The sequence below is a fragment of the Cuculus canorus genome, chromosome 17, assembly GCF_017976375.1.
Source record: "Cuculus canorus isolate bCucCan1 chromosome 17, bCucCan1.pri, whole genome shotgun sequence".
Lineage (NCBI taxonomy): Eukaryota > Metazoa > Chordata > Aves > Cuculiformes > Cuculidae > Cuculus > Cuculus canorus.
Genome location: NC_071417.1, coordinates 6,917,721 through 6,944,658, shown reverse-complemented (window position 1 = coordinate 6,944,658; position 26,938 = coordinate 6,917,721). Strand labels below are relative to the sequence as shown.

Below are 26,938 nucleotides of genomic sequence, written 5' to 3'. Positions count from 1 at the left end.
GTGCCAGCCTGGAGCAGTCACCTATGTGAACAGAGTCAGCAGTGTGAACGACTCCTCACCTTCATGTAAGGAGATGGCAAAGGAAAATTCTCCTCAAATAAAAATGACTTTTCATTGTAATAGTTTGCAATATTTAAAATAAACATGGAATAAGAATACGCAAACCTAACCCGTTCTTCCCCAAATATCAAAATCCAGTTTCCCTTTCCTCTCTGCAAATTAGATTATTTGGTTTCTGAAATGTTAGCGGGCAGGCACAAGGAGGAGCCAGGCCTGGGGATGGCATTTCTGATGTTTGTGGCTAGGAAACAAGCTTCATATCCCTGGAATTACCAGACTTCTCAGGACCATTACTGCCTGTCCACTACTACTAATGCCTTTCAGCTTCTCAGAGCAGTAACATCTTCTGCCCAGACAGACCCAGCTCTGTGGCACAAGAACACAGTGGGCTTCTCACAGCAAAGCACAGCAGGAAAAAACTGAAATCACAGGAGAAAATGGGTAAAAACAGAGCTCACTGGGAATTAAGTGTTAGGTATGGGTATGTTCCTCCCTGCCCTGAGAAAGAAGGAAAAAAAATCCCACAGCCTTTTGAGTGAGCATGGAAACAACCAAAATGGGGAAAATTAGCTCTGCTCACAGACATTTGGGGCCATGGAAAGAATTTGCATTCTAGGAGCTCAGGAGGACAAGCACAGAGATGGGGGGAAGCAGACAGTGCCCACCAGCCTACAGGCAGCTCACAGCCCAGCTCTGCATGACCCCGCAGGGCACGGCCGCCCTGGTGACACAGACCTGCCACCATCCACAGCGACGACCTGCAAACAGGGGAACCCATGCCGGTCTCATTTATCAGAGTAAGTGGAGAGCTACGAGATTAATATTTGCCTCCTGCACACTGAGCGCTCAGGGAGCGGATACAAGTTTTGCCTATCTTTATAACTTAACATAAAGTAACCTTTCCAAGACAAGAAAAAAACCCCATTGGAGCAACCTGTTGCAGCACAAGCTTTAAAAACATGAACTGAAAGACAAACTGCCATGGTTGAAGGTATCCAAAGCGTTCATCAGGTAAATTCCTTCACTCTCCAAGCAGCTGCTGGCATCTCTCCTGACCAACAGATGCTGCTCTCCCCCTGTTTGTTGCAGAGCCAAAGCACTAAAAGGCCCCTCCCCTGTTGCTCTTTGCAATTCAGTGAATACTTCCAGCCATGCTTTTATTTCTGTTGGTAAAGACAGCAAACTCGACACAGCCCCAGATACACAGTACAGCACAACGTTGTGGCACGCCCTGCATCAGCAGTCTCCCAGTACTAAGCCTGGAACACCAGCTTTGACCTCGGCACTGCTCTGGGTGACAGGGCACTGACAGGGAACGTGTCTCTCCTTCCTCGGTCTGGCTCAGTGGTCTCTTGGCTTTTCTCCAGTCTAGTGTTTAGGATCATCCCAACAGTCCTCGGCAGGGCCCCCTTTCTCCACAGCCATCTGCGCGCACACATCTCCCCCCGCCCCCCAGTCTCCTGCACTGCCATGGCAGAGGTCACCGATGGAAAAAAAGATGATTCTCCCAGGAAGATGTTGGAAGGCTCATCAGGAAACATCGGCTGCCGCAAAGGCTGCTCTTTCCAGATCCGAGTAAGACATCTGGGCATCACTGAGCTCCTCCCTGTAAAGTTCCCTGTTCACGCATGCATCTGAAAGAATACCGTTTTTGCAGGAATGTGGGAGACGCCCATTTGTCTCCACATCCAGAGCGTTTCCATTCTGGTGCCAATCCAAGGCAGCTTTGCATTTATTTAAGTCTTGCTTTTCAGGATCCCTGTGGATGTCTCCGTTGGTGTATACCTCCAAGGCATACTCACTGATTCGTATGCTGGCGTTCTCTGCATCCCCACCATGAGTGGAAGTCCTAGAGCTGGCTGTTCCTGCCTTGAATGGCTCCTTCCGGCCCAGGATGTGCTGGCTGATGATTTTACGGAAGGTGTATCGGAACTCCCTGATTCGGTAAGCGTAAATGAGAGGATTTACAACTGAGTTGGCATGAGACAGGATAATAGCCAGATACATCAGCCAAAGGGGAGCATGGGCACAATTGGGGCAAAAAAGGGTAAAACAGTTAATAATATGCAGTGGAAGCCAGCAGACTGCAAACAACCCAACGATGATGGCCAATGACTTCGCTGCATGGACTTCCTTCTGTAAAGTGGAGCGAGAACGTTCCCCGTGTACCATCTTGTTCTCCATCTGTTTGAGCTGTCGCCGGGCTGCCATGAAGATTTTCAAGTAGATACCAAACATGAGGAGGAGTGGTAAGAGCACACAGGCAAAGAAGTTGTAGTAGACCATGTACTCCATGGTGACCACAGCCTCAAAGAGACAGGCCACCATGCTGTTGCTGCAGTTGATGGGAGAGGACCTATTGGAACCCAGCTCTTCGATCTGGGAGCGCTTGTTCCACCCTAGCATTGGTGTCAGGCCGATGATGAAAGATAATACCCAGCAGATGGCAATGATCCCTTTAGCTCGAGAGCCTGTCACCAAGCCATTGTACCTACAAAGCAGAGGAAATGGGAATTAGAATAGTTATCACCCAACAAGCCCATCACCCAAGCAACTTCCCAATGGCTCGATGTCCCAGAATGCAGCAAGAAAGAGACTGGCTTCTTCAGATGGGCCTTTGAACTGCTGTGCAGAACCCATATAGCACCACACGGACTTCATGGTGACATTGTGCGCCACCAATTTCCCTTCTTTTTTCTTTAGGCAGGTACGAAGTGACAGAAAAGCAGGGAAATTAATACAGTTTTCATCTGTGTTCCTTTGCTCCACCATCCCACTTGGTCACGCACATTGATTTTGTAGCCTGGATAATCAACAGCACTTCTCTGGCCCTCGGTGATGAAGACCACTGTGACTCTCTTGCCAAAGGTTAACAGAGGTTCCTGCTCTCTGGCAAAGGGGCAGCCTTGTAGCACGGAATCTCTAGGTCTACCTTGCAGTAGATCTGTAAGCCAAAGAGCACAAAAGAACTCGGCGGCACTGTCCCTGTTTTCCACATTCGGGTGTGCTCCAGGGAAGTTCTGCTGACTCAGTAGTAGAAGTGAGGCTGGCATCGCCTTGCACAGCACCTCCCTGTCTCACAGTGGCACTTGGAGGGAGGCCACAGCACCAACCTTCCTTACACGAGTGAGACCAGTCAGCAGCTTCCTCAGCAGCCCAGCTAAGCTGGGTCTGTCTCAGAAAGGACGAACTGAGGACAGTGCTCTGCCTACAGGTGTGGGGCTGCCCTGCACACCAACGGGACTCCAGTGGTGGAGGTGCTGATGGGCCTGGCTGAAACCAGGGCTCTAAGCAGCAAATCCTCCAATATCTTTTCAAAGAGACACTAAGCAGCACGGTAAGGATCCAACAGTGCAGGGACCTGGGCGCGTTTGAAATATCGGCCAGTTCCCAAGGCCTCACAGGTTCCTGCGAGTCCTGAGCTGACTTCACCAGTTCTTGTCTCTGAAAAATGTAGATGAGGGCAACGGTTTAACATTTCAATGTGATTTCCTTCCCCTGGTAATGCTCAGCATGGAAAGTAGATGGCCAGATTCCCACATTGTCCGGCACGGGTCCCACACTGCGCTTGACCCTGTGTGCCTGCAATTGGACAGCAATGTCGCTGGGCTCCCAGGGTTTCCTAGTGCTCCTGCCCCTCTGTCCCCAGAACCCTCTCAGCAAAAAACATTAAACAAATAATCCAGCAAGCCACAGAAATCTTCCCATCTCCCAACGAAACAGTTACCCCTACGGACTCATGCTGCTATCCAAATGCATGTTCAAGACAGGGGAGGAGAGAGGCTGCTTTTGCTGGGCACAATGCTCAACGGAGATCCCACACGCGCTTTAAATCCCTGCTGATGGGCTTTGGAAAAACGTGGCTCCACACCAGAGCCTGCAGGCTTGAGTCACCCTTCCTCAGCTGCATTTCAAAATCAGAAAAGAGGAAGCAGGCGAGGGAGCCAACCACACAATTCCAGCACCCAAAATACACCCGAATCCACCTTCCAGAAATGACGGAGAAATTCAGCTGATTCTCACAGATAAAATGGTGAACACAGCAAGCAGGTGATCCTGCTCAGGGGACGCTAAGGGCACACGGACGGCAGCAGGGAGCTGCTCACATTCAGACCTCACCAAGACAGCAGAACAGCATCTGTGCTTTGAAAAGCACCATCAGGCAGCAAGAGACTGGCTGAAGGCACTTAAGGCTTGAAAAAACAAATAAAAAAACAACCCTCAAAATGCTGCAGCCCTGGGACTGGCCACATCTCACCAGAGGAATTCTGAAACCGTGCAGCTGTTATCCCACGGCTGGAGTTGTCCCTTCCCCGCCACTAAAAATACATCCATTACTGCTCCAGGCGAACGCCCCCCACTTTTCCCTCCCTCGTACCCTCTGGGGATTCCCAGGCAAACTTCACAAAGCTTAGGAACAGCTCTCAACCCAAGCAGTCGCCTGCTTCCCAGCTGCTGTGCCTTGTGCTGGCAGGGGCAATCACCAGCCTAGCACAGAGTGCACTTCCACAGCGCTCAGGATCCCAGCGTCCCACTGCTGTCCACACCACGCCTGTGCCTGTTCGAAGAGAAGGGGAATTACTCCTTTCATATTGGGCTGAATCTGCCCATAAGCTATTAATATTTAACACAAACATGAACACATGTAAGGAATGCTCGTTATAAAGTCAAAAGTTTTATGGTGACCAAGGACAGAAATAAGTCTGGATATGGTTCGAAGTGGCAAGAAAACATTAAATCCCTGATTCATGCTCATGTTTCAGCAATTGAGAAAGCAACCTACAGCATAAAAGCCACTGCTGAAACAGACTGTTCAGCGCAAAGGACCTTCCATGACCTTTTCTTTATTCAGGGTTTGTGTTCATCTCCCCTCTCTTCCTACCTCAGGCTGGGAGAAGCCAGCTCTTTGGGTCCAGCTCCCCTGCCCTCTGGCAGAAAAGCACCCCAAGGGCCTCTCGGAGCTGCAGCTTCAATCACCACTACGTGGGATGAATGTGTCCCAAGGTTCCTAAGGTCAGGGAGCAGCACCTCAGGAATTCCTTCCCAGAGAAGCATCCCAGCAGCTCAGGCAGCCATCTCCAAAGGAGCTTCCACCAGAGGGAAGGTCTGCACTTCATTCAGCAGGCGGCTGCAGCCAGCACTGCCCTCCCTAGGGGTTTGAGCCATGAGCGGATGCTCCTGGACCCAGCAGACGGAGCAAGCAGCAACCTGAGAAAACTCTCCCGTTTGGTTGCAGGAAGAAGAACTTCTCTCTGTCCAGTGCATTGGAGCTCCCTGTTCTCCACTATGGGAGGATCTTTACCACAAACACTGGCACAAGAGCGCACGGCTCGGCACTGTGCCCACGGCACATTTGCTGGCACCAACGAGGCTGGAAAGCAGTAATTGTTCTTGGCCCACGACTTCATCCTGAAGCTCAAGTCCCAGCCAGTTTTGTTTCGAACACCTAGGGTTTTATCTCAGGCAGCCCGAGTTTGCAGGTAGCTGCCCTGTCAGAGACGCAGCTTGGATTTACCCCAGCCTGAACAATGGCTTGGGCTCACTGCCTTGGGAGCGCTTGACCGCCACTTGCTGAGCCTCATATCTGCATGAGGCCTGGCAGGATTCTGTAAAGCGTGTGAGAACTTCAGGAAAGCTAATCCAGTTCCACACAATGTTTTAGTCATTGGAAAGGTAGAACCCGTAAGTTCACAAATCACTTTTGACGTATTTTACATTTTACCTATAGCCGTCTTTCCTCACCACAGGTTTGGCGAGGGTCTTTAGTCCACAAAAAAAAACATCCCAGATGTAACTCTAATTATATACTGAGGTGTCCACAACCAGGCAGCATCAGAAATTCCACTCTTCTGCCTCCTTAACTCTGACAGTTTATTTGTGTGGGAACACACATCCACATGTGTAATCCACTGAGCCACGCAGACACCTTCCTTAGGGCAAACCAGACATGAAACAGTTAAGAAGAAAAAGAAGAAGAAAAAGAAGAAGAAAAAGAAGAAGAAAAAGAAGAAGAAAAAATAAGAAGAAAAAAGAAGAAGAAAAAATAGATTTGGGCCTTTTTGGTTTCACTGGAGTGAAGGAAGCCTGGTGGGTTATTTTTTGAAGAGCACTCCTCCAATGAATATTAGGAATGCCTGGTGTTCCTGTGTCTGTCCTCAGAGGAGAAGAGGCTTTCCCAGGCAGTAATGGATGGGGTGAAAACCTTGCACTTTCAGTGGTAGAACTTCCCTCCTAGGGGACTGACCCGTTTTTGAGACAATCAGGTATTAGAAAGAGAAAAGAAGAGGCTGTGAGCGGTATGAATCGGATCACATTTCCCCCCTCAGCTCATCAGCTTTCGCTTTCTCAGCACGGCTGAGGCTCTAAATCTCATGCTTATCCATCCGTAAATTCTTCAAAGGAAACACAACTGACAAGTTCCTTACTCCCGCTGTACAAGGACAAGCGAGCAGAGGGCACGGAGGGGAGGGCCCACGGATCTACCTGCAGGCTGCTGCACCACTCAACGCTGTTCCTGTGCCCAAGGAGGGGGTTGTGCTCTGTTTTTGCAAAAACAAAATAGTGAAACCAGTGCCATGCCCAGCACCCATGAGTCTGGTTTATGTATAAGACTCATTACCTTGGCTAGTCTAGGAAATCAAATTTTCAAGACGATATAGTTACAGTGATACCCCCAAACCAGGCAGAAATCCAGATGTTTAAAACGTTTTTCCTGGCAAGTCATCCTCCAGCAAGAGGAGCACTTAAACTGTCAGCAAAAGTCATCAGAGCTGCCCCATGAGAGATGAATTATAGATACAAACCCTTCCCAAAATCATCTCAAAGGCAAGCTCCAAGGGCTGCTTTACATACGTTTCTTTGTGCAACGTATTGTTATTTTGGTTCATAAACTGTAACCATCTCTTATGTAGACCTGTAGAAAAGTGAAAACAGCTGCATTTGAAAACAGGTTGGATGGCCGGGCCCAGAGAGTGGTGGTCAATGGAGTTACCTCCAGCTGGAGGCCAGTTACAAGTGGGGTTCCTCAGGGCTCGGTACTGGGTCCCTGTTCAATGTCTTTATCAATGACCTGGATGAAGGCATTGAGTGCACCCTCAGCAAGTTTGCAGATGACACTAAGCTGGGTGGAAGCGTGGATCTGCTGGAGGGTAGGGAGGCTCTGCAAAGGGATCTGAACAGGCTGGACCACTGGGCTGAGACCAACAGCATGAGGTATAACAAGGCCAAATGCCGGGTCCTACACTTGGGGCACAACAACCCTATGCAGTGCTACAGACTGGGAGAAGTCTGGCTAGAAAGCTGCCTAGAGGAGAAGGACCTGGGGGTGTTGGTTAACAGCCGACTGAACATGAGCCAGCAGTGTGCCCAGGTGGCCAAGAAGGCCAATGGCCTCTTGGCTTGTATCAGAAACGGCGTGACCAGCAGGTCCAGGGAGGTGATTCTCCCTCTGTACTCGGCACTGGTGAGACCACACCTTGAGTACTGTGTTCAGTTCTGGGCCCCTCACCACAAGAAGGATGTTGAGGCTCTGGAGCGTGTCCAGAGAAGAGCAATGAAGCTGGTGAGGGGGCTGGAGAACAAGTCTTACGAGGAGCAGCTGAGAGAGCTGGGGTTGTTTAGCCTGGAGAAGAGGAGGCTGAGGGGAGACCTTATTACTCTCTACAACTACCTGAAAGGAGGTTGTGGAGAGGAGGGAGCTGGGCTCTTCTCCCAAGTGACAGGGGACAGGACAAGGGGGAATGGCCTCAAGCTCCATCAGGGGAGGTTCAGGCTGGACATCAGGAAAAAGTTTTTTGTGGAAAGGGTCATTGGGCACTGGAACAGCTGCCCAGGGAGGGGGTTGAGTCACCTTCCCTGGAGGTGTTTAAGGGATGGGTGGACGAGGTGCTGAGGGGCATAGTTTAGGGAGTGTTAGGAATGGTTGGACTTGATGACCCAGTGGGTCCCTTCCAACCTGGTGATTCTGTGATTCTATGATTTATTGGTAACTAATATCAACAGACCTTTCTCAGCAATGGAATGGTATAGTTATTCCTTACAACTGCATCAAAAGTAGAGGTTGTAACAGGATGACCACAGGTTTGGGAACCAACAATTACTGGTAATGTTATAGACACACAAGCCTGCAGAGGAGAGGCTGTGCCGCACTGCCCACACAGAAAGGCTGTCTCCGCAGCTCTAGGAATGAGAATGCTTTCTTGGTTTTGAATGGGAGGTTTGTGTTAATTGACATAAGTGCTGGAAAACCAAGTATTCACAAGAGACAAAACTACATTGTAGAGGTCAACAGAAGATTTAAACTCAGCAGGAGTGAGGATGTCCAAAAACTCAAACTTGAGAACACAACAAGCAGAAATGTGTTCCATTTTTGGAGCTACATGTGTTGCTCAGGACAGGAAGCCAGTCTCTCCATTCCTGAGAGTGTGCTGCGTCCTCCTAGGGCCAAGATGAGAAGGAAGGAGACTTCTACACTTTGCCTGCACAGGCCTCTCTCGGGGCTTCCTCTACATCTTTCGAGCTTGTTGAGTGACTTGGAAGCATTGTCAGCCAGCCCACAAAGCACAATGCCGCTTTGCCCCATGGTTGGACCTATCCTGCCACAATGTGCTTCCAGAAAACCAAACTGAGTAGCAGCCCTTGTGTCCCAGCAGACCTTCTCCTTGTCCCATGTCAGCCTCCCTGGTTGTGCACCCAGTAGCAAGTGGTCATCAGTTTTCAAGCTCTAACACCAAAACGTCCTTTTCTCCCTTTAAACTCCAGTAGAGACCACAGAATAACCACCTGCAGGTTCTGTGCTGGGACAAGCCTCTGCTTTGACCTAACGCATGCTTTGTTTCCAGAAGCAGCGCCTAACTCAGTCCAGATCTTCCTACAGCCCAATTCTTCAGTGCCTGCTTCTCCTTCCCTCACATGTCGTGGAACGCAGAGAAAAACCCCATTCCCACTCTCCACACCAATTCTGCTACAGCTGCAGGCAGGGTCCCCCATTCTCTCCACAGGGAAAGAGACAGCTGACCTCCCCGCTTTCCACCCTTCACCAGCTACTGCTTTAGCCCCGCTTGCCCACAGCGATCCCCTTTGGGTGCTGTTGGCTGCAGCTCAGGATTCTGCAGCTCAGGTACTGCACGATCCTGTCTGAACGCGGAACGGCAGCTCCATGGGCACACACCAAGTGAGGGCAGAGAGCGAAGGGAGAAAGAAGTGACCAGCAGCCCTCAGTATCTGGAAGAGAAAAAGTGCTGATCCTCAATTAACCTTTCCTTCCTCGATTCATCTCCAGCTCTGTTGTTTTCACTGACGTTCAACCCTCGCCACCCCAGCCCCGCTTTGTGCCCCCAGCCCGGCCCGTGCTCACCTGAGGGGTATGCGGATTGCAATGATTCTGTCAATGGCGATAGCAAGGAGGCTGAAGATGGAACTCTGAGTCAAGACCAGGACGAAGCAGGCAATGAAGAGGCAGCCATAGAAGAAGGCACAGAAGCCAGTGCTGATGGTGATGGCGAAGGGGATCGCCAGCACGCCCACGGCAATGTCAGCAGCCGCCAGGGACACCACAAAATAGTTGGTGACGTTCTGCAAGTTGCTGTTCAAATAGACTGCCCAGCAGACCAGGATGTTCCCCAGGATGGCCAGCACTGCAATGACCAGTTCCAGGACGATGTAAGTTATGTCTGAGAGGAAGTCTTCTTTCCCATGTACTAGCATGGTGAGAACGACCAGGCCAACGTGAAAACGTGCCGGAAAAGCTCAGCGTTCATATCTGCAGAGCCCTGAACGGCCAAGACACCTCAAAGCTGCCTGGGGTTGGAAGAGTGCTCACTGCCAGCCGGTGAAGGTTGCTCACACGTGCCTGTTTCTCCCCATCGCTGTTCAGGATCTTTACAGTCGCAGGCGTCGAGAACATCACCAGGGCTCGCCAAGTCCAGCCAAGTGGATTAACCGGCTGCAGAATAAGTCAAACTCCAGCAGGTGAATGGACAGGAGAATATCTCATGTAGACGTACATTGCTCCCCAGGCCACAAAGTCCCGCAGGCCACACAAGACAGAAAGGGGATTGTATGGCAGCATCACATCAGCTGTGACCTTGTGTTTCCTGTTGACAATCACACTGCTAGTCATGGCTTCCTCTCGTGTACATACCTACTTGTAACATCCTCTGGTTCTCTTTTTCACCTTTTCCTGCTAGGGCTTGGGAAATATTCTCTTCAGCTGAAGCAAACATTCAACTTTTTCACTTGTAGTTTCTATAAAACAAAACAAACACCAGCCACATACGCTAAGTAATCAGCTCTACGGAGGAGATGGAAAAAGCAAAATCTCATTACAGCAGCACATTAAATTGATAATGGATATTAAACAGACCTAGAAGAATACATCATTGGTAAAACCCTCGCATTTTGTCTACCCTGAGAGCTGCAGGGCCAAAGCTCGGGTTCAGGAAAGCAGTATTTCAGTGATGATGAGGAACAAGGGATGTTTTGTTTTTTGAGGCTACCAACTGAGCTGCACTTCAGCAGCTGCTCAACAGTCTACTCTGAAACACGAGAGCCCCACTAATTCCACCTTGGCAAGTGCTGTGGCTGCACAGAGGAGAGGTGGAGGACCTCCCCTCTGCCTCCCTCTGGTCACAAACACAATCTGAGCCATCTCGCGCTGCCCACCCTTGCGTACCCTGCTGCAAAGGCATAGCGTTTGTTGCACCCACAGACTCGAGTCAGCATCGTCCTTCAGCTCCGATCAGACAGAAACACTTCCCCCCCAGGCACACCTCACCCACAAACACGCGCAGGCACACTGCTAAGGCCATCTCTCAAGTATACATTCATGTTCCTGCGGTGTTGCACATCAATCTGGGACTACAGTTGGTGCCACCTGCAAGGAAACCTCAGACCTACAGCTGCCATTTCACAGGACCAGACACACATCATCAATCTTGCGGGTCGGCTCCTACCTCTGTGTTCAGATCTGGGTGCATTTCACCATGGCTTCAGCTAAAAATCTCACAAAGGAGAATACAGCTCCCCAAGTCCTATGCCATCGTCAAGAGATCATGGCTTGCTGTCCTTCCTTGTCACTTCCAGAGTGGGTTTCAAACTCTATTTAGCAAGCTTTAGCAGCAGCATTTCCTCATTCATCTAAGGAAACGGCTACCTGAAACATCAGAGGACTGGAGGGGAGAGACACGATGCTAGCTGAGGAACCATTTGAGCTCAGTTTTGGATGCAACATGAACTCGCAAACCAAAGGATTTTGGGGAGCACATCCGCAGGTGACCCGGTGTGCACTAACCCAGCAGGGGCTCATGCCTTCACAGGAAACTTCGTTTTCAAGTCAGAAACCTAATTTCTCAGGATAAAATAATAGGGTAAAGACAGTGATAATAAAAGTCAATATGATTCACTTGTGATTCTCATCTGATCTCAGGAATATAATCTAATTTCAGACCTTTCATTGGTTTAGAGCTCTGCTGCTAATGCTGCACTTGAAAGGAAAGTGAGTGATTCCTGGTGGTTTGGATGTACTTCAAAATCCAAGCTTTTTCTCCACTTTCAGCATTATTATGTGCTGGTTTTGGTTTGTGTGGCAGAAATCAACGGGAGAGATTAGCTTGTGATCAAGTTGTTAAGAGGAAGATAAAGATCAGCCATGTAGTCTTTTCTGAAGAACAAAAAGCCCCAAGAAGTTTCTATGTTGTCTACCTTCCTCTAGAAAACTCTGGATTTCCCCTGCCTTCCTAACGATTGCTTCTGCTTGCTTGAGTTCAGGGATGTCAGCAATACGGTCCTGCATTGCCCTGCTGGCATCTGCCTCTCCATTACAAACCCCAACAGGCTTGTTTCAAAGCAGGATACTGAAAACAAACACCCTCCCACCTGGCTTCCAGGGATGGGGATCAGAATTAATGCGAGACAGAAATAAAGGCAATCTGGAGGGAGACAGAACAGAGCGCATGGTGAAAAATAAACAATGATCTGTGTGTGAGAGAAAAGGAAAAGACAGGAAAAAGTTGGTAGGAGAAAAAAAACAAAACAACAAACAAGGGAGAGTGGGCAAAGCAGGCCTGAAAGGGACGGAGAGCGTGGGTTCCTGTCGTAGGGATGTCAGCTGTGCCGGATGGCTCCAAAGCTCCCGTGTCCCTTAGTGTCACAGCAGCAGGGATGGTGATGGGTAACACTCTGGCAATGGAGCAGGGAGCGCACGCCTCTCTGCTCCCTAACAGGGTGACACGTTTCCACGCAGGTTGTGCTCACGACCAAACTCCAGTGTGAGGAAAAGTTTAGGAAAATGTAGTGAATTCCAGTGATGTACTTGGGCCAGAACTTGCTGCCTTGAACAATAAACCCACCATCACCACTCCACAGGCTGAATCCCTATTAATTCCAGATGCGTTTTGTTTACCCTGACTCTCAATGGCTCAGCTCAAACTCATTTTCCAACAGGACACGGAGGGCAGCAACAAACCTTCGTGGTGGAGGTCCTCCACGTACAATCACTCAGCACAAAGGAATTGCCTCCAGCTCTGCGTATATCCTGAAAAACACGCAGTGCTGGAATCTGAAGTTTAATGACCACATTGCAACCTGTTTTCTAACATAACGGAGCTTTTAACCTTCCACTGTTAGTCTCATGGTCTGATGCTAACTTTGAATTTTATACTTCTGAATGGTTTTAGTCCCTTGTTTCCCACCCCCTTCACAGTGGTCAGATTCCTCAACCCAAGCCCTCGCTGTCCATTCCGAAGCAAACAGTAAGATATTATTGTAATATATTATTGTCCAGTAATATATTATTGTCCAGAAGAGGACAACATGTCCTTCCACCCTCTGCTCTCAGATGGGCTGGACAAACACTTCAGAAGTTCTGCAGAGCCAGCACAGCTCAGCAGAGAAACACCCGGAGCTGAGCAGGTGTCCCAGCAGCGGCACAACAACGTTTGGTGTCTGCTTCGGCGCCAGCGCTGCTGCAATGGCCACAGGCACTGCAAAAAGCAATGACGAGCCACAGAACCCCAGCAAGTCAGAGACCTCACCTTCTGCTTACAGAAGGTGCCACAACCCAGGAGGGTCCCACGTTCAACCCAAACTCACCCACTTCACTCATCTCGTGCTCGGCCAGCCTGCTACAGCTCTTGCCCAACAGGATAATAGGTCTTTATTTGCAGAAGCATTTGCAAATGTCTTTAGAACAAGAACAGGCTCGGTCTTTCTGCTCATACGGCTAGAGATGTACTCCACAGGGACAAAATGAAATACAGACCACCTAGAGAAGAAGACATACAGCTAGCGGCAATATAAAATTCATTATAGAATTCATGTGAGACCCAAAGGCTCAGCTACCACATCTGACAAGACAAAATTAATTAACCACGCGTTTAACTCATCAGGGAAGGGTATATTTAACAACTCAAGCCCTTGAGGGATCAATGCTGTGAGCTTCTTGAAACTTAAGACGGATCATCTGTATCACACAACCTGCTGGACAGCTGCAATTACTGTTTCTTCTTAAGCCCAAGTTTTATTTTGTTAATTGGATTAATTCCTTCTTGATACCCTGGGCTATGTTCCGGCCTTCTCCCCATTATTAAATAAACCTTTTTTGCCACTCACAAACCTGTAAAGCTGTTGCTCTGTTCGGTTTTAGTGACTTGGAACACTCTGTTCTCGCTCATATTTCAGCCCCAATGAGAAAGTGCTCCTTGAAAATTCAATAAAGCAACTGAACAGCACGTTCCCATGAAGCAATTCACCACTGGAGCCTAAGCAAGCTTTTGTTTGGCATCTCCAGTTGGCTTTGGACTAAGGTGTTGCCCCTTCTCTCTCTCGAGCGCCAGAAGCCTCGAGGTGAGCCCTTGGCCAGTGCTTGGTTCAAATCACCCACCTCCATCGAGCTCATTATTTGCTCTTGGCCTTTCAGGCTGGGTTCAGTCCCTGATTTCGGATGCCCAAACTGTCACACCGGTGCAGAGAAGATGCCCCCTCTGCCCTGGTGCCAGGCTGACACATGACAATGCCTGGCACCGGTGTGACAGCTGCTCTCCGATATGAGCAGAACCCTCAAGGGCTCAGCAGCCTGCAGGGCATTCAGACCGTCCATGGGCACCTCGGTGAGGCTGAAGCTTCCCTAGGCTCCCAAGGGGATTGGTTTCTTCTCCTCTGCTTCAGGAAGGGGTAAGCAAGACAGCAGGCAGCTCCTGGGGCCAAGGAGGAGGCTCATTCCACAGCCTGCAATCTGGCATCTTCTTCTGAAAACACGGCCCTTCCCAGGTACCAGGCAGGGTGACCCAGCTCCCCGAGGGAAAACCCTCGCACTTGCACATGGCTGGAAGCAAAAAAATCCATGCTGCTCAATCATTTGTTTCCTACTCTCCAAAGCCTGAAGGGGGAGATGCTTGTCAGTGTTTATCCGCTCTTTGAAACCCCTTCAGCTCAAAGAGAATCTCCCTATCTTTTAAATCGAGGGCTCTAAGAAATTCTGCCTCTCCCCATTTCTTCTGGGGATCAAGTCGCAACAAATCAGCCAACGTGCTCAGAGGCAGCACACAAACCTGCAGAACAATTCAGGCTGTAAAATGCAATGGTCACAGCTGCTGTGTTGAGGAGAAAGACAGGGAAGGCAGTAGCAGCGCTTTTCTGCATTGCCCAGTGGTTTCCTTTCTGAAGTTTGATATTTTATAAATACTTCCTGCGGAGCAGCTCCCTCCACCCCAGCTGCTCCCATGAAGCCATCAGAGAGAATCTTCACTCCTGCCTCCCACAGAAGGATGGAGGGATGCGGGCTAGGTGGGGCAGGAAAGGGGAGGAAGGAGGCATCACCCCTCTAACTAAGACATACCTTTCCTGGCTCCCCTATTTGCTTTATTACTGGCTGCTGGCTAAATGATCTTTAAGGTCATCTGCTTACAGTAATAGGAGGAAATTAAATATTAATAATAGACTATTTCCCTCTAGACTGCTCTTTATTAACAAAGGATACAAGTGAAATAAAGCAGGCAAAATTATCAGCACACCACGCTCTTGGTTTTCAGGTACCCGAAGCACCCGTAGTTTCCCCCAACAGTTCCTGGAGTAAAGGATGCACAGGGTCCTGCTCTCCCGCCCGTGCGCACACCCACACAAGCACAGAGGGCAGTGATATCTGGAGGTCCTTGTCCTATCTCGGGGCTCCACATGGCAAACTGACTCTTCCAGAGGATCGTTTCAGGCTTTCTCCAAAAATTCACCTGAGCCACTGATGCTCTGACTGCAAAACAGGCAGAGCCACGGATCTGCTGAAGCACAGACCTTGTCTCCATTTCAGGAGTGAAGTCTTCCTACAGCACGGCAACAAGACTTCGGGATTGGCTTTGCAAATGCTCCAGAAATACCGAGTAAAATGAGGGCTTCAGCTCTGCTGAACTTGGTCTGATCTCCTCTCACAGGGAAGCAGCAGCCCTCCAAGACTGAAAACGTTCACATACCGTGAAAGGCAAAAGGAAAGGCTCCTCACAGACCCGTACTGCCCCGATCTTTGTCTGTCAGTTGAGAAAGAGTGGAGAGGGCCAACATTTCTCCTTTCCATTTCCATCTCTCCTGCAGTCCAGGCCAAGAAAAGAGGCTGTGCTCATGGCAAGGACAAGCTCGGGCAATCTGGGGTAAAACCTTTATCAGTTGGCATTACTAGAGACACCCATGGTGCTGCAGCACTGACAGCAGCAAAAAGTATAATCAATTCATACCCTTCCAGCGTGCTCCATGCCTCTCTTCTCCTGTTTACACCCCATTTAAAAATCACGAAACAAATGCCCCAAAAGCAAAACCCTGTTGGACACCAAGGAAAGGTCGTAACACCGATGGGCTGACTGATGGGAATGGCTGAGCCAAACCAAGAGTTCAGCTTTGCCTCCTGCCCTCCAAGCACAAGAAGTGGATTCGGTTTTATTGCAGCAACGGAAGAGAAGATGAGGACAGAATCCATTTGACCATTTATTTTTTTAAGTGGATGTTATAAATGTTTAAAAGCAAGAAAAAAAACCTTGCGGTAATTATTCCCATCCTAATGGTCACAAAAAGCCAGGGAGGGCAAAACTAAGTAAGGCTGAATGACCAGCAGTTAAATAAGCCAGCTCAAACAAACAAACAGAAGGGAAAAGGTTCCCCTGTGCTCACTCAAGTCTCCCTGGGCAGCAGGCACCATGGTATATTGCCAGAGGGCACAAAAACAGCTCCGAGTTTTGAGCAAACCATATGTATCCAGCATTGGTGATACTGATTTACCTACAGTGGCATTTCCAAAGATTAAACAAATAGAGCACTTGGATAAGCTTTCATAAGCCAGACATATAAAAAAGCATAATTAAAACCATATACCATGGCCAGAAATGAGTTACTGCTGCCAATATCATCCACAATGTCTCAGAGGAGCCAGCTTTTCTTTCCTGTGTGAGGGAAGAACTCAAAAGCAAACTTTGCCTCCCCACAGCCCGAGTAAAGCCAGCTGTGCTCATACACAAGGAGCATTTCCTTCAAGAATAAAATTAGAGAAATGAGGAAACAACATCTCACGGAGAGGTGACCCGCGGAGGAACACAGGCAAGGGAGGGATCTGTGCAGAAAATATTACCAGGTTGCTAATGCATCCAACTCTGGGATGTTTTAAATTAATGGAGCAGAGTCTCCAGATGTGATTGCCCCTCCTACTGCTGTTTGGAGTTTGGCGAGAGCTGGGTATACCTGTTCACTTTCCTGCGTTTCTATCCAGGTTTGCTCTCCACCAGGCCTTGTGTTCTCTCTCTGCTCCTGCTCCTCCAAGCATCATTCTGCAGGTTGCAAGTGGTGTTTGCACAAGCTCTGCCAGTGAGACCAAAACTCCCTCTGCTCCAGCGCAGGGAGTGCTGTTGTATCAGGTCAACTGACACCCTGTTTTCTACAGCAGAAGGAACAGAACTCTCTCCATCTCTCCCCACGTAAATTAAAGTGATTCCCCAGCTGGACTTCCCTACCCTCATGAAGGCACCGTACAGCTGGAACAGAGAGGAGCAAATTCTACCTACCTCTGAGCCAAAGCAAAGCTGTGTCGCTGTTTGCTCATCCACAGCCCGTATGCTGACCCCTTTGCACAGGGGTTATTGCTGCAGACTCACCACGGAGCTCCTGTTACCGCCCGGGTGGTTTGGCTCATACGCACCCACAGTAGGAAAAGCAGCTGAGCCTCCCTGGGTTGCTAACACAGCTCATCACATCCTTCCTCCCAGTGCGCTCCCTTCTCTTATCGGGTGAAGCAGTGACACGGTGGCAGCGCTCAGCCTGAGCTCTGCAGAGCCTGCCCTGCGGCCAGGGCAGCAGAGCCTGAACACACTCACACTCCCGTCCTCTGGCCCTGCACAGCCCACTACCCCGGCTGCTCCACACAGGCCCTTCACTGCTGGCTCGATCACAACCATCGGCCATGCGCTCCCTGCAACGTCACTTGATTCTTGGCCAACACCAGAAACCCTCTTTCCTCCCCTGCCCCCGGCTGCCTCGGCCCCAGGCTGTGCTCCAGCAGTTTCACCCCACTCCTTGCACTGCCATTTGTCAATCAGTGAAAAAGCATTTCCACAGCGGCAGTTCTGGTGGCGAGTGTCCATCCCAAAAGCAGGCACAAGCCACAATAACAATTTTTCTGCCTCCGTAGTTTGTATCCAGAAACTTTCCCTCTTCTATTTTTAAGGTATTGCTCACGCTTATTTGCTCTGGGTCACACCTCAGCATCCCGGTAGTGTTTGTCTCACTCTCAAAGCTGTTTAAGACATTTCTAGGACTCTGCCACCCTTTGTGGATCCAGAGGAGCTGATGCTGTGACAATACCTGGCGGCCAAACGCCCTTTGTCCCTCCCTCCCTCTCCTCTCTGCTATGACCTGCACGGTACCTGTGTCACTCGTGCAGTGCAGTGCAGTGCACAGCATTTTCGCTCTCAGCCACACCAGCTCAAGCTTTTCTAGAGACACTCTAAGGGACTTATTTTTGCTCCAAGTCCTTGATTACAATCTGATCTATTAAGAACTATCTAGTGTCACTGCTTCCTGATCTCCAAGTCCCAGTGTGTGGCTGGTGGTGCTCTGAGGACCCTGAATGAAGTCCTTCCTTCTAAGTCCTCGTGTTGTCGTAAAAGCACATCCACTTGCAAGCAGCAGCCTGCTACCTCTGCCCATTTCTTCCTCTGCCTGCTCAGGCCATGGCACTGCTGTTCCAGGGGAGAGAGAACAGGCAGCTGCTGGTGAAAACATTTCTGGTCACTGGTTTCTTTCTTTCTGCATCAAACCATTGCGCTGGAGAACCAGTAGCCCTTCATAAATCACTTGAGAAGATATTTCACCAGACTTGCTATCTGTTTCTGAGTCGTGGTGCTTGTCTAGAGGCAGCAGCAAGGCAAGGGGAGCAGCAGCAAGTACCCCACTACAACAGAGACCCCTCAGCCCTGCGTGGAAAGTGGCCCTTTGCTCCTATGAACACTTGAGGTATTTTGCAGTTTCTGCACAACAAGAGATCATAAAAAGTTCCAGTTGTAAAGAAACCTGCAGTCATCTCTCAAACGCACGGCAACTGCGATCCTCACACCTTGCTGAACAAAGGACTCCCCAGGGAAAATTCCTTAGGGACTGTGCCACTCCAGTCCCACACAAAAGATGTTGCTCAAGCAGAGCTGGGAGCAGGGAGGCACCCAGGACAGACATCCCCAGGACCTGAGGGTGGTTTCTCCCAAGTGGACCCTGTCCATCTCTCGCCTGCTGTATTGTAGTTAGACTGTACTGCAGCTACATGGAGGAAAAGGAAGATCTCCCTTCAGGAACCAGGCAGGAAAGACAACAAAACCCATCAATGAATTCTCTTTCCAGTCTTCAGCTCATGCATGCCGCTTCTTCCCTCCCTACACTCCAAATGCCAACGCTGTGTAGCTGTACCAGAGACAAAGCAGCCCCCAACCACACAAAAGCCACCACAATCCTCTAAGTCTGCTCATGAACCCTAAACGAATCACAGCGGTCAAGCAGAGTTTGGATCAGCTTTTAGCAAGACACAGGATGACATAAGACAAAGATTAATGTTTTCTAGGTGTTTGACAAAGTTAGGCGCCTGGGTTTTACCAGGGCCAGCTAAAGAGGCCGGATGGCTAGGAGGCACTGCTTGGAATCAGGGTATTGTAAGGAACCCCTGACTAGGTTGCCATTAGCACAGGGCATTGTTTTGCCAAAAAGCCAGGCTGCAGAACACCTGAGAAACTTTTTAAAGCCAACGTGCTTCCCCGCCCATGCCCCAGGAGCTGCAGCGGTGCTGGTGCCAACCCAGCTCAGCCTGATGTTATTTTCCATCGTCCCATTGAACCTGGGCACTGATCTGTGGATCGGACGTATGTGGAAACCGTAATTATTCAAATCCATTCCAACCACGTGCCTCTCTTCTGAAGGCTGTATTAAAGAGCCACATACCTCTCAGGTGTCTTTTATCCCAGCGAATCTTTCCTATGGAAAATCCCAGTCTGTGCCCAAGTATACGGGTCTCATACTGAAACCAAAGTGGTTATCACCACAGAATATGATATTTAACAGCCACAGCCTACTTCCCTTAACTCCTTAACCTCAACAACTGATTCATACCAGGATCTGACAACATCCTTCTGGGGAAACCTCAACAGCCACAATAACGGGGCAGTTGGTAGAGGACATTCCCAGTGCAAGAAGTGGGAAGCAGCAACAGGTCAACATTATGGAACTCACAGAAACACTTCTGCTGCCGTAGTGAGGAAAAAAAGGGGGAGGAGAATAAGGGGAGACAAGAAGCGAGAGGAGAACACAATAGTCTTAACCCAAACCAAAACAGCTCCAAAGAAGCAAAACCGGGAGAAAACTGGGAGAGACTCTGAGGTTTGTCCACTAAGTGAGGAAAGAAACTTCTAACAGGAAAACTGCGCAAACCTCACCCCTGCCAAAGAGCCGCATCAGAAGTGCAGAATGTGCCCACCTGACCATTCCCTCTGTCCCCCGGCGTTACTGCCACACGGGAGGGCTCTGCCCAGGAGACACGCCGACGAGACCCTGCTGGTGCAGGTCCAGGTGAGCTTCAAACGGCTTCGCAGCGAATGGTCCCTCTCCTGCTCCCCTGGAAGAGCTGCGGAACAAGAGGCTGCAACTGCCCCTGTGCGCGTCGCCTCGGACAAACACGGGGCCAGGAGACAGAATGCCGTATCGCAGCAGCCGTCAGATAAAAGAGCCCTGTCCACAAGAGCTGGAGGCCTCCGGAGAATGCCTGAGTGCCTTCCACCCTGATCTGAGCGCAATCACACATGCTAATCAGCACACAGGAGCCCAGCATGCCATTCCTCACGTCTCCAAAGCTTCAGGAAAAACCTTCTTTCCTCTCCTTGTATCAGGGAGGAACAGGAAGATTCCCTCATCCTCTGTGTGCCTTTCCCTCCCCCTGCCCCTGGCTCAAGCCATCCCTGCAAGAAGTTTCACTCCCCACTAACTCCTCCATTGTCTCAGAGGCATTGTTTGCAAATGTTCCCTTAAACTGCTATGTGAAGCATTCTTTATTCCTATTTCAGGTCTTTCCACATCCCTGTGTAAAGCCTGGACTTTATCTCACTACCTGCCAGATAGCGATAAACCCTTCACTTGCATGGGACCCTTATCACCCAAGATACATACGATCCATCCTGGAGCTGTCATTTCTTCTCCAACCTTGCCTTCCACTGCTGCGTTTGGAGTTCGAACACATCATTTATTTTATTCAGGCTTGATAAAGCCATCAGCAAGAGCCCCAAAACACACGTAACATTTCAAATGTGGCTTTCCTGGCATTAGATTTACTGCTGCTTTGTGGGCAGGGAGGCTCCGGCACTCCTGCTCCCGGGTACCTTTTACAACGGCATTTGCCTACACTTTACATAAGACCCATCATGTTTTACACTCTCTGGTAATTTTTGCTTTTAACAACCAACTAACAGCCCCAAGGATGAAAAGCATCCTTTCTCCAGAACAAGTCATAAACTGAACTGATAAGGTCTGAGCTGGTTACTGAAGTGTAAGTGAACAGCGCGGTCTGACGTGCTCCAAGCTGTCACATCCATCCCCTGCCTCCGCCAGGTCCTTTGCTGTTCTCTGCCCACATCGGGATGTCTTGAGCACTGGGTGCCTGCCCACAGCACCCATACCAAGCCCCAGGTGTCCAGAGCATGAAGGGACAAAGCTTGCACTCCAACTGCCGAGGCCCTGTCAGCGCTTCTGCCCAAATGTGGGGATCACCCCCACACCCAAGTTTCACAGGAGCCATCTCGTTGCATTTGGCTTTTCTCTGAACTCTTCTCGGCACTCAGTGGCTCTTCAGCTCTTTTCATAACCTCATGTCTGTGTGTTTACCAAAGAGTTGATCCTAACCTTGCAGTTGCACTGCACAAGGAGCTGTGGCGCGGCTCCATGCTTTCCATGCTCCTGCCGATCTCCAGCCGCACTGGGCACAAGGCAGCCAGGTTTCGTACGATTTGCTCCCTACAGGACACAGAGATCACACCTTTGCTCGCTTACATTTACCAAACAGCTGCACTGCTAAGGCACTTCGAAACACTCTTTGCTGATCCTCTGTGGCTTGTCCACTTGGTTGGGGTGGGGAATGAGCTACAGCAAAGGTTTAAGCTGGACACCAGGGAGTTTCCTGCATGCCAGGAAAGTGAAGTCTCCAGCACAGGTGTTTAGGAGCAGGATGGAGAAATAGCTGTCAGGAATGGCAAAAGTAGAGCTGACCCTGCCTTTGGGCAGAGGCATGGATTAGATGACCTCACAGCACCTCCTGGGGATATTTTCCATAACTGAGAGCTGTTTGTGCTATCTGTCCCTTGTGAGATATTTACTTCGGGGGAAAAAAAGTGCAATACAACCAATAATTATCCCTGACACAGACTCAATCTGTGCAAGGGGAGAGGCATCTTCCAATTCTGTAGAGAGAACTGAAGCCTTCAGAAGTTAAACCACCTCTGTGTACCTGCCCAGATCCTCTTGCCCTCCCAAAGCAGAATGGTGCCAGTTCTTGACCCCTAACCCTCAAGATTCAGCTACACGAGCATCTCATTAAGTGGGCAACCTCCTCTGCCTTTTTAAGATGAGCAGAGAGGCAAGGAGCTGGTGCTGTTGTGCTCAAGAAGCTTCACCAAGGTTGTTCAGGTGAACTGATACAAAACCTAAAGGTGATCCACGAGGCAACCAAGACTTCTGGTCCTAAACACCAGACCTCGATGGCAGGGAGTAACTCTCCATGGACTTGTGAGAATCCTGCCCGATTCCTTGACACACGGCTCAAGATCTCTTGGTTTTCAGTTTAGAATCCATTAAAAAAAGAAATATTTAATAGCCCATCTCAATTTCCAGAAGGAACGTGCACAATAAGGAAGGACCTGCAGAGATATTCACCATCCACATCAGATGGGGAGAATCAATAAGCAAAGCTGAAATCTGTTCAAGCTGAAGACAAGGACAAACTTTGCAGGACACCAAGAGAGATGCTGAGAGCAGCCTTTGGGTGGAAAACCCCTCACTCACAGCTGCGCAGGACTCGGAGAGAACTCAGCTACGCTCTGCCTTTTCCCATCTCATCTGTGAAAACGTGGGTGGAAATGTCAAACCAAAGCGAAGAGCTGAAGCACAATGAAAGTAAGTGTTTAGGTGGTAAAGCTGTGAAGCCTTAAACATCCTGTTATAGATGAGAAATCATCGAGCCATCCATCGCTGGGGCCGAAAGGAAGCAGTAAAGGGGGAGGCTTTCCCTCCTCACCAGATGGAAAAGCTGCCAGGCTCAAGACCAAAGGGGATGTGCTCGACCAGCCAGCCCCGACCCTTCAGAGAAACAACTGAAAGGAGGATTGAAGACTCAAACCAGTCCCTCCAAATCTCCCACTGGACAGAGGTTTTCCCTGTAGCTCCTAAGAGGGCTTAGCCACATGGCTCTACACAAAGTTCATTATTGAAGATTACACAAAAAAAAGATTAATAGCTTCCAAAAGTTGATTATAGCCAAGCACAATGGTGCCAGCAGCCCTCAGGGAAGCATCCTATTAAAATTATCAGCAAAATTACAAATGCAAGCAGGGCAGACCTGGCCTGAGGCTCTGCAGCTCCTATCTTCAGTGCCTTCTGCACCCACCGACAGAAGGATGAGGCTAAAGACATCATCTCTGGGCTGACAATCCCTGACCTGGCACAGAATGATGCAGACTCTACTTTTTATGTATAAAAATACATACGGGAAGCGAGACAGATCACATACATGTGTGAATTACAAACTTGCACATGAACGGGGGTAAAAACCAGACCTGCTCGCCTTCTTTTTTTCACACCCCAGAACAGGACATTTCTATTTTCTATACACACATGCCTGTTTGCAGTTTGTACACATGTGTTTGCTCTACAAATGCAGAGGCTGCCAGCTTTCCTGATTAATTCAGAATCTAATCCATTTGCCACATTAGGCAGGATTTCATTTTCATAGTATTTTTGTGATACGTGATTAAATTTATATTGACATTTTTATTGAGATTGGAAGTAAGGTATCTCTTCCACAGATGTAATTCAATTGAAATACTTCTCGAATGCCCACCGGTCACTTTATGGAACCTCTCTGGACCTCAGCGGGCAGCGCGCTCGGAGTGTCTGCCAGCAGGAGCCGGCCAGGCTCTGTCTCTCTCCTGCAGAAGAATGAACTTATCAATTCCTATAGTTCTTGAGTTACACAGGTCTGAGACTTACAAGCTTGATAAGAGAACTGAAACCAAACACATTCAGAGATGGAGCTAACTAATAGTTGACCATCTCCTTAGGAAAATAATTTTCAGTAGTTACGGCAATTCTATTAACTGTTATTTGCCGAGTGAGTCACGCTGTTCTCTCCAAGTTAACCCTCCCTGGCTCTGCCCAGGGCAGTTTTGAAGAGCCCTCGACTACCTTCACTACTTCCAAGCTACAGCAAAGCCTGTGACGCTTTGGCACTCGAAACCGCCCCCCCTTCCCCCCCAGCTCACGCTGCACCGGGGCATAAAAGAGCATTAAACAGCTGTTTAAAGTGCTGTTTCTGGGCGACTCTCGGACCCAACACCTCTCCTCCAGGAGCATCCCGGGAGGGCGGCACACGCTGCCCCTCTCGTCCAGCCCCAGATGCTCCGGGGACTCCCGTTCCCCGCCCGGCTCCCTCCGTGCTCGGCAGCTCCTACCGCCCTCGCCGGGGACCAGCGCTGCCAACTCCACCGGGACACCGGAGAAACCGCCCCAGGACGGGGCACGGTGGGAGCTGTCGGGACGGGGAACGGGATAAGGCTGTGTCCGGGTTCAATGCCATCCCGTCAGCCCCGCTGCAAAGCGCCTGGACCCCCCCTTTGCGATTCACAGCGGGGCTCACGGGGTGCTCTTGCGGCACCGCTGCTCTCCCGGAGCGGGGCCGGAGCCGCGGTGTGCGGGCAGATCCGCGGGGTGTGGCGGGACCGACAGCTGGGAACCGGCGCGGGAAAAGGGGGCAGAGGAATCGCCCGGGGCTCGGGCAGAGCCGGGGCCGCGGCTGCAGCCCGCGGGAGAGGCACCGGGGCTGTCCCGCACGCGGGACCGGCGTCGCCGAGCTCGGGATGCGCTGAGACTGCCCCGCACGGGAGGGATGCGTGGGACCGGGGCTGCCCCGCACGGGAGGGACGCGGCGCTGTCCGCAGCAGCTCCGGTGCCGCGGAGCTCGAGACGCACCGGGGCTGCCCCGCACGGGAGGGACGCGGGGTCGCGGTGCCGCCCGTCACCCACCTGCCGGTGCCGCTCCTCGCCGCTGGCTCTGCCGCGCCCCGGCGCGAGTGCCGACCGGCGGCCACGGCGCTATCGGCCCCCCCCGCCCCGCGCCTTCCCGACGGGGCCCCGCGGCGCCCCCCGCCGGCTCCGCGGAGAAGCGCAGCCGAGACCTTCCCGCCCGCGGAGGGACTGGGGCTGCGGCGGGGCGGGAGCGGCGGGTCCGGGTACGGCGAGAGGAGAGGGACGGGGAAAGAAGGGGGCGGAGGGGGAGAAAAGGGGACGAAGAGGGAGAAAAAGGGGTGAAGAGGGAGAAAAGGGAGCAAAGAGGGAGAAAAGGGAGCGAAGAGGGAGAAAAAGGGGCGAAGAGGGAGAAAAAGGGGCGAAGAGGGAGAAAAAGGGAGCGAAGAGGGAGAAAAGGGGGCAAAGAGGGAAAAAAAGGGGCGAAGAGGGAAAAAAGGGAGCAAGGAGGGAGAAGAAGGGGGCGAAGAGGGAGAAAAGGGGGCGAAGAGGGAGAAAAGGGGGCGAAGAGGGAGAAAAGGGAGCGAAGAGGGAGAAAAAGGGGGCGAAGAGGGAGAAAAAGGGGGCGAAGAGGGAGAAAAGGGGACGAAGAGGGAGAAAAGGGGGCGAAGAGGGAGAAAAGGGAGCAAAGAGGGAGAAAAGGGAGCAAAGAGGGAGAAAAGGGAGCAAAGAGGGAGAAGGGAAAAAGGGAGAGAGGGCTTTCCCCATGCCTTTTTCTAAGCATGCACTTCTCTCCACTGGCTCCCAGCCAGCCCAAGCCTCCAGCGCTCCTCTGCGCCGTGCAGGGATGCCAGGCAGGCTGCACAGGCAGCGAAGACTCGACCTCCTGCCTTGCCAGGCTGCCGGCACTGCCAGCAGAAGGGGAGCGCGGGCATCAGCCCTCTGGAAGCATTTCGGAGCTCTCAGTACCAATATTCAGTATTTCACATCAGTTCCAGTCTCTCACCGTGCAGGCCCATGCATCCCAGCCACGCTCCGCGCCCGGAGCCAGGCCCACGGTGCCCTTCGCCCCATGCGTGGCCCCCACCAGCTCCAAAGGGACCTTCGTGGGGAACAGCCGTGACTCATCGTGCGGCCACGTGGAAGCGGGGAGAGAACCTTGCAAGGATTTGAACCCGCTGCTCTTGGTGGAGATCCCATTTTTCTATTTCTATCTTTTGCCTTTACATCTGAGTGATTTATCTGCACATGCCTACGGTTCAGGCACTCCAAACAGGAGAAACCACCGGCACGACTCCCTACTTCCCACGGCAAACCCCAGCCTGGGAAACCCCAATTCTTTTCAATAATGGCCAGCCCAGGCCCCTCTGCACAGGGGGCTGCACAACTTGGATGCTGCTGCTGTGCCACAAAAGACCCTGAGATGCTTTGCTCACATCACATCTGCCAGAAACGCAGGCGCATTACTCTAACCCAAGGCAACGGGCTCTCCCAGCCTTCTCCGGCAGCAAGAGCACCACCGATGCTTTACATTTTTTTTTTGTCATATCGAGACAGCAGGAAAAGCAGCAGAACTGGCACCGGTTGCTGCAGCACCAGCCTCAAAACCTATGAGCATCTCAGCATCAAGAACTCAGCCCTGGCAGCAGTGTCCGACCCCACTCTGCTCTCCTCACCGCCCTTACCCTGACAGGAAGGCTGACTGGCACACGGGCTGCCACAGTCACGCCGCTACAGGTTGCAAAGCAGAGACCAGAGCGCTGCTCCGAACACAGTGGGAATCCTACAGGGAGGAAACAAAAAGTCATTTTTCCCAGGAAGTCACAGAAAAGGCTGGAGTGATCTACCCCACGCCAACATGTAATGATGTGAAGGACCACATCTATCGACTAGCCAAGTCAAGAGAAAAAGCAAAAATGGGAGAGTAGGAGAGATTGAGAAGCTTCATCAAAACACGCTGCAATTTTGATAAATATAGAAACGCTGCCTGCCTACACGAAGTTTTATTTGAAAAAAAAGAGCTTTTTTTGAAGAGCTTTGTGAAAAATGCAGACACAGAACTGGGCCCTGTTCCTGCAAGGGTCTTGCTCTTGCCCTGTGTTAGAGGCAACCTATAGTGTGGAGGCTGTCTCACACCTTTGGCCCAGGTCCTCAA

The 26,938-nt window shown here is 50.7% G+C and overlaps 1 protein-coding gene across 6 annotated transcripts; it reads right to left on the bottom strand.

Moving 5' to 3' along the window:
- Positions 1-901: 901 nt before the first annotated feature.
- On the bottom strand, positions 902-25,027 carry ADORA2A (adenosine A2a receptor). Of its 6 annotated transcripts, none has more exons than XM_054082601.1 (3): positions 24,844-25,027; positions 9,416-10,305; positions 902-2,551 (listed from the first exon to the last, which is right to left on the bottom strand). In XM_054082601.1, the coding sequence occupies exons 2-3, from the start codon at positions 9,763-9,765 to the stop codon at positions 1,591-1,593; spliced, it is 1,311 nt and encodes a 436-aa protein (XP_053938576.1). In that variant the 5' UTR covers positions 9,766-10,305; positions 24,844-25,027; the 3' UTR covers positions 902-1,590. The 6 variants fall into 6 exon arrangements, with proteins under 6 accessions (XP_053938576.1, XP_053938578.1, XP_053938582.1 ...); XM_054082603.1 differs by lacking the exon at positions 24,844-25,027 and adding an exon at positions 20,039-20,485; XM_054082607.1 differs by lacking the exon at positions 24,844-25,027 and adding an exon at positions 19,507-19,660.
- Between the last annotated feature and the right edge of the window lie 1,911 nt (positions 25,028-26,938).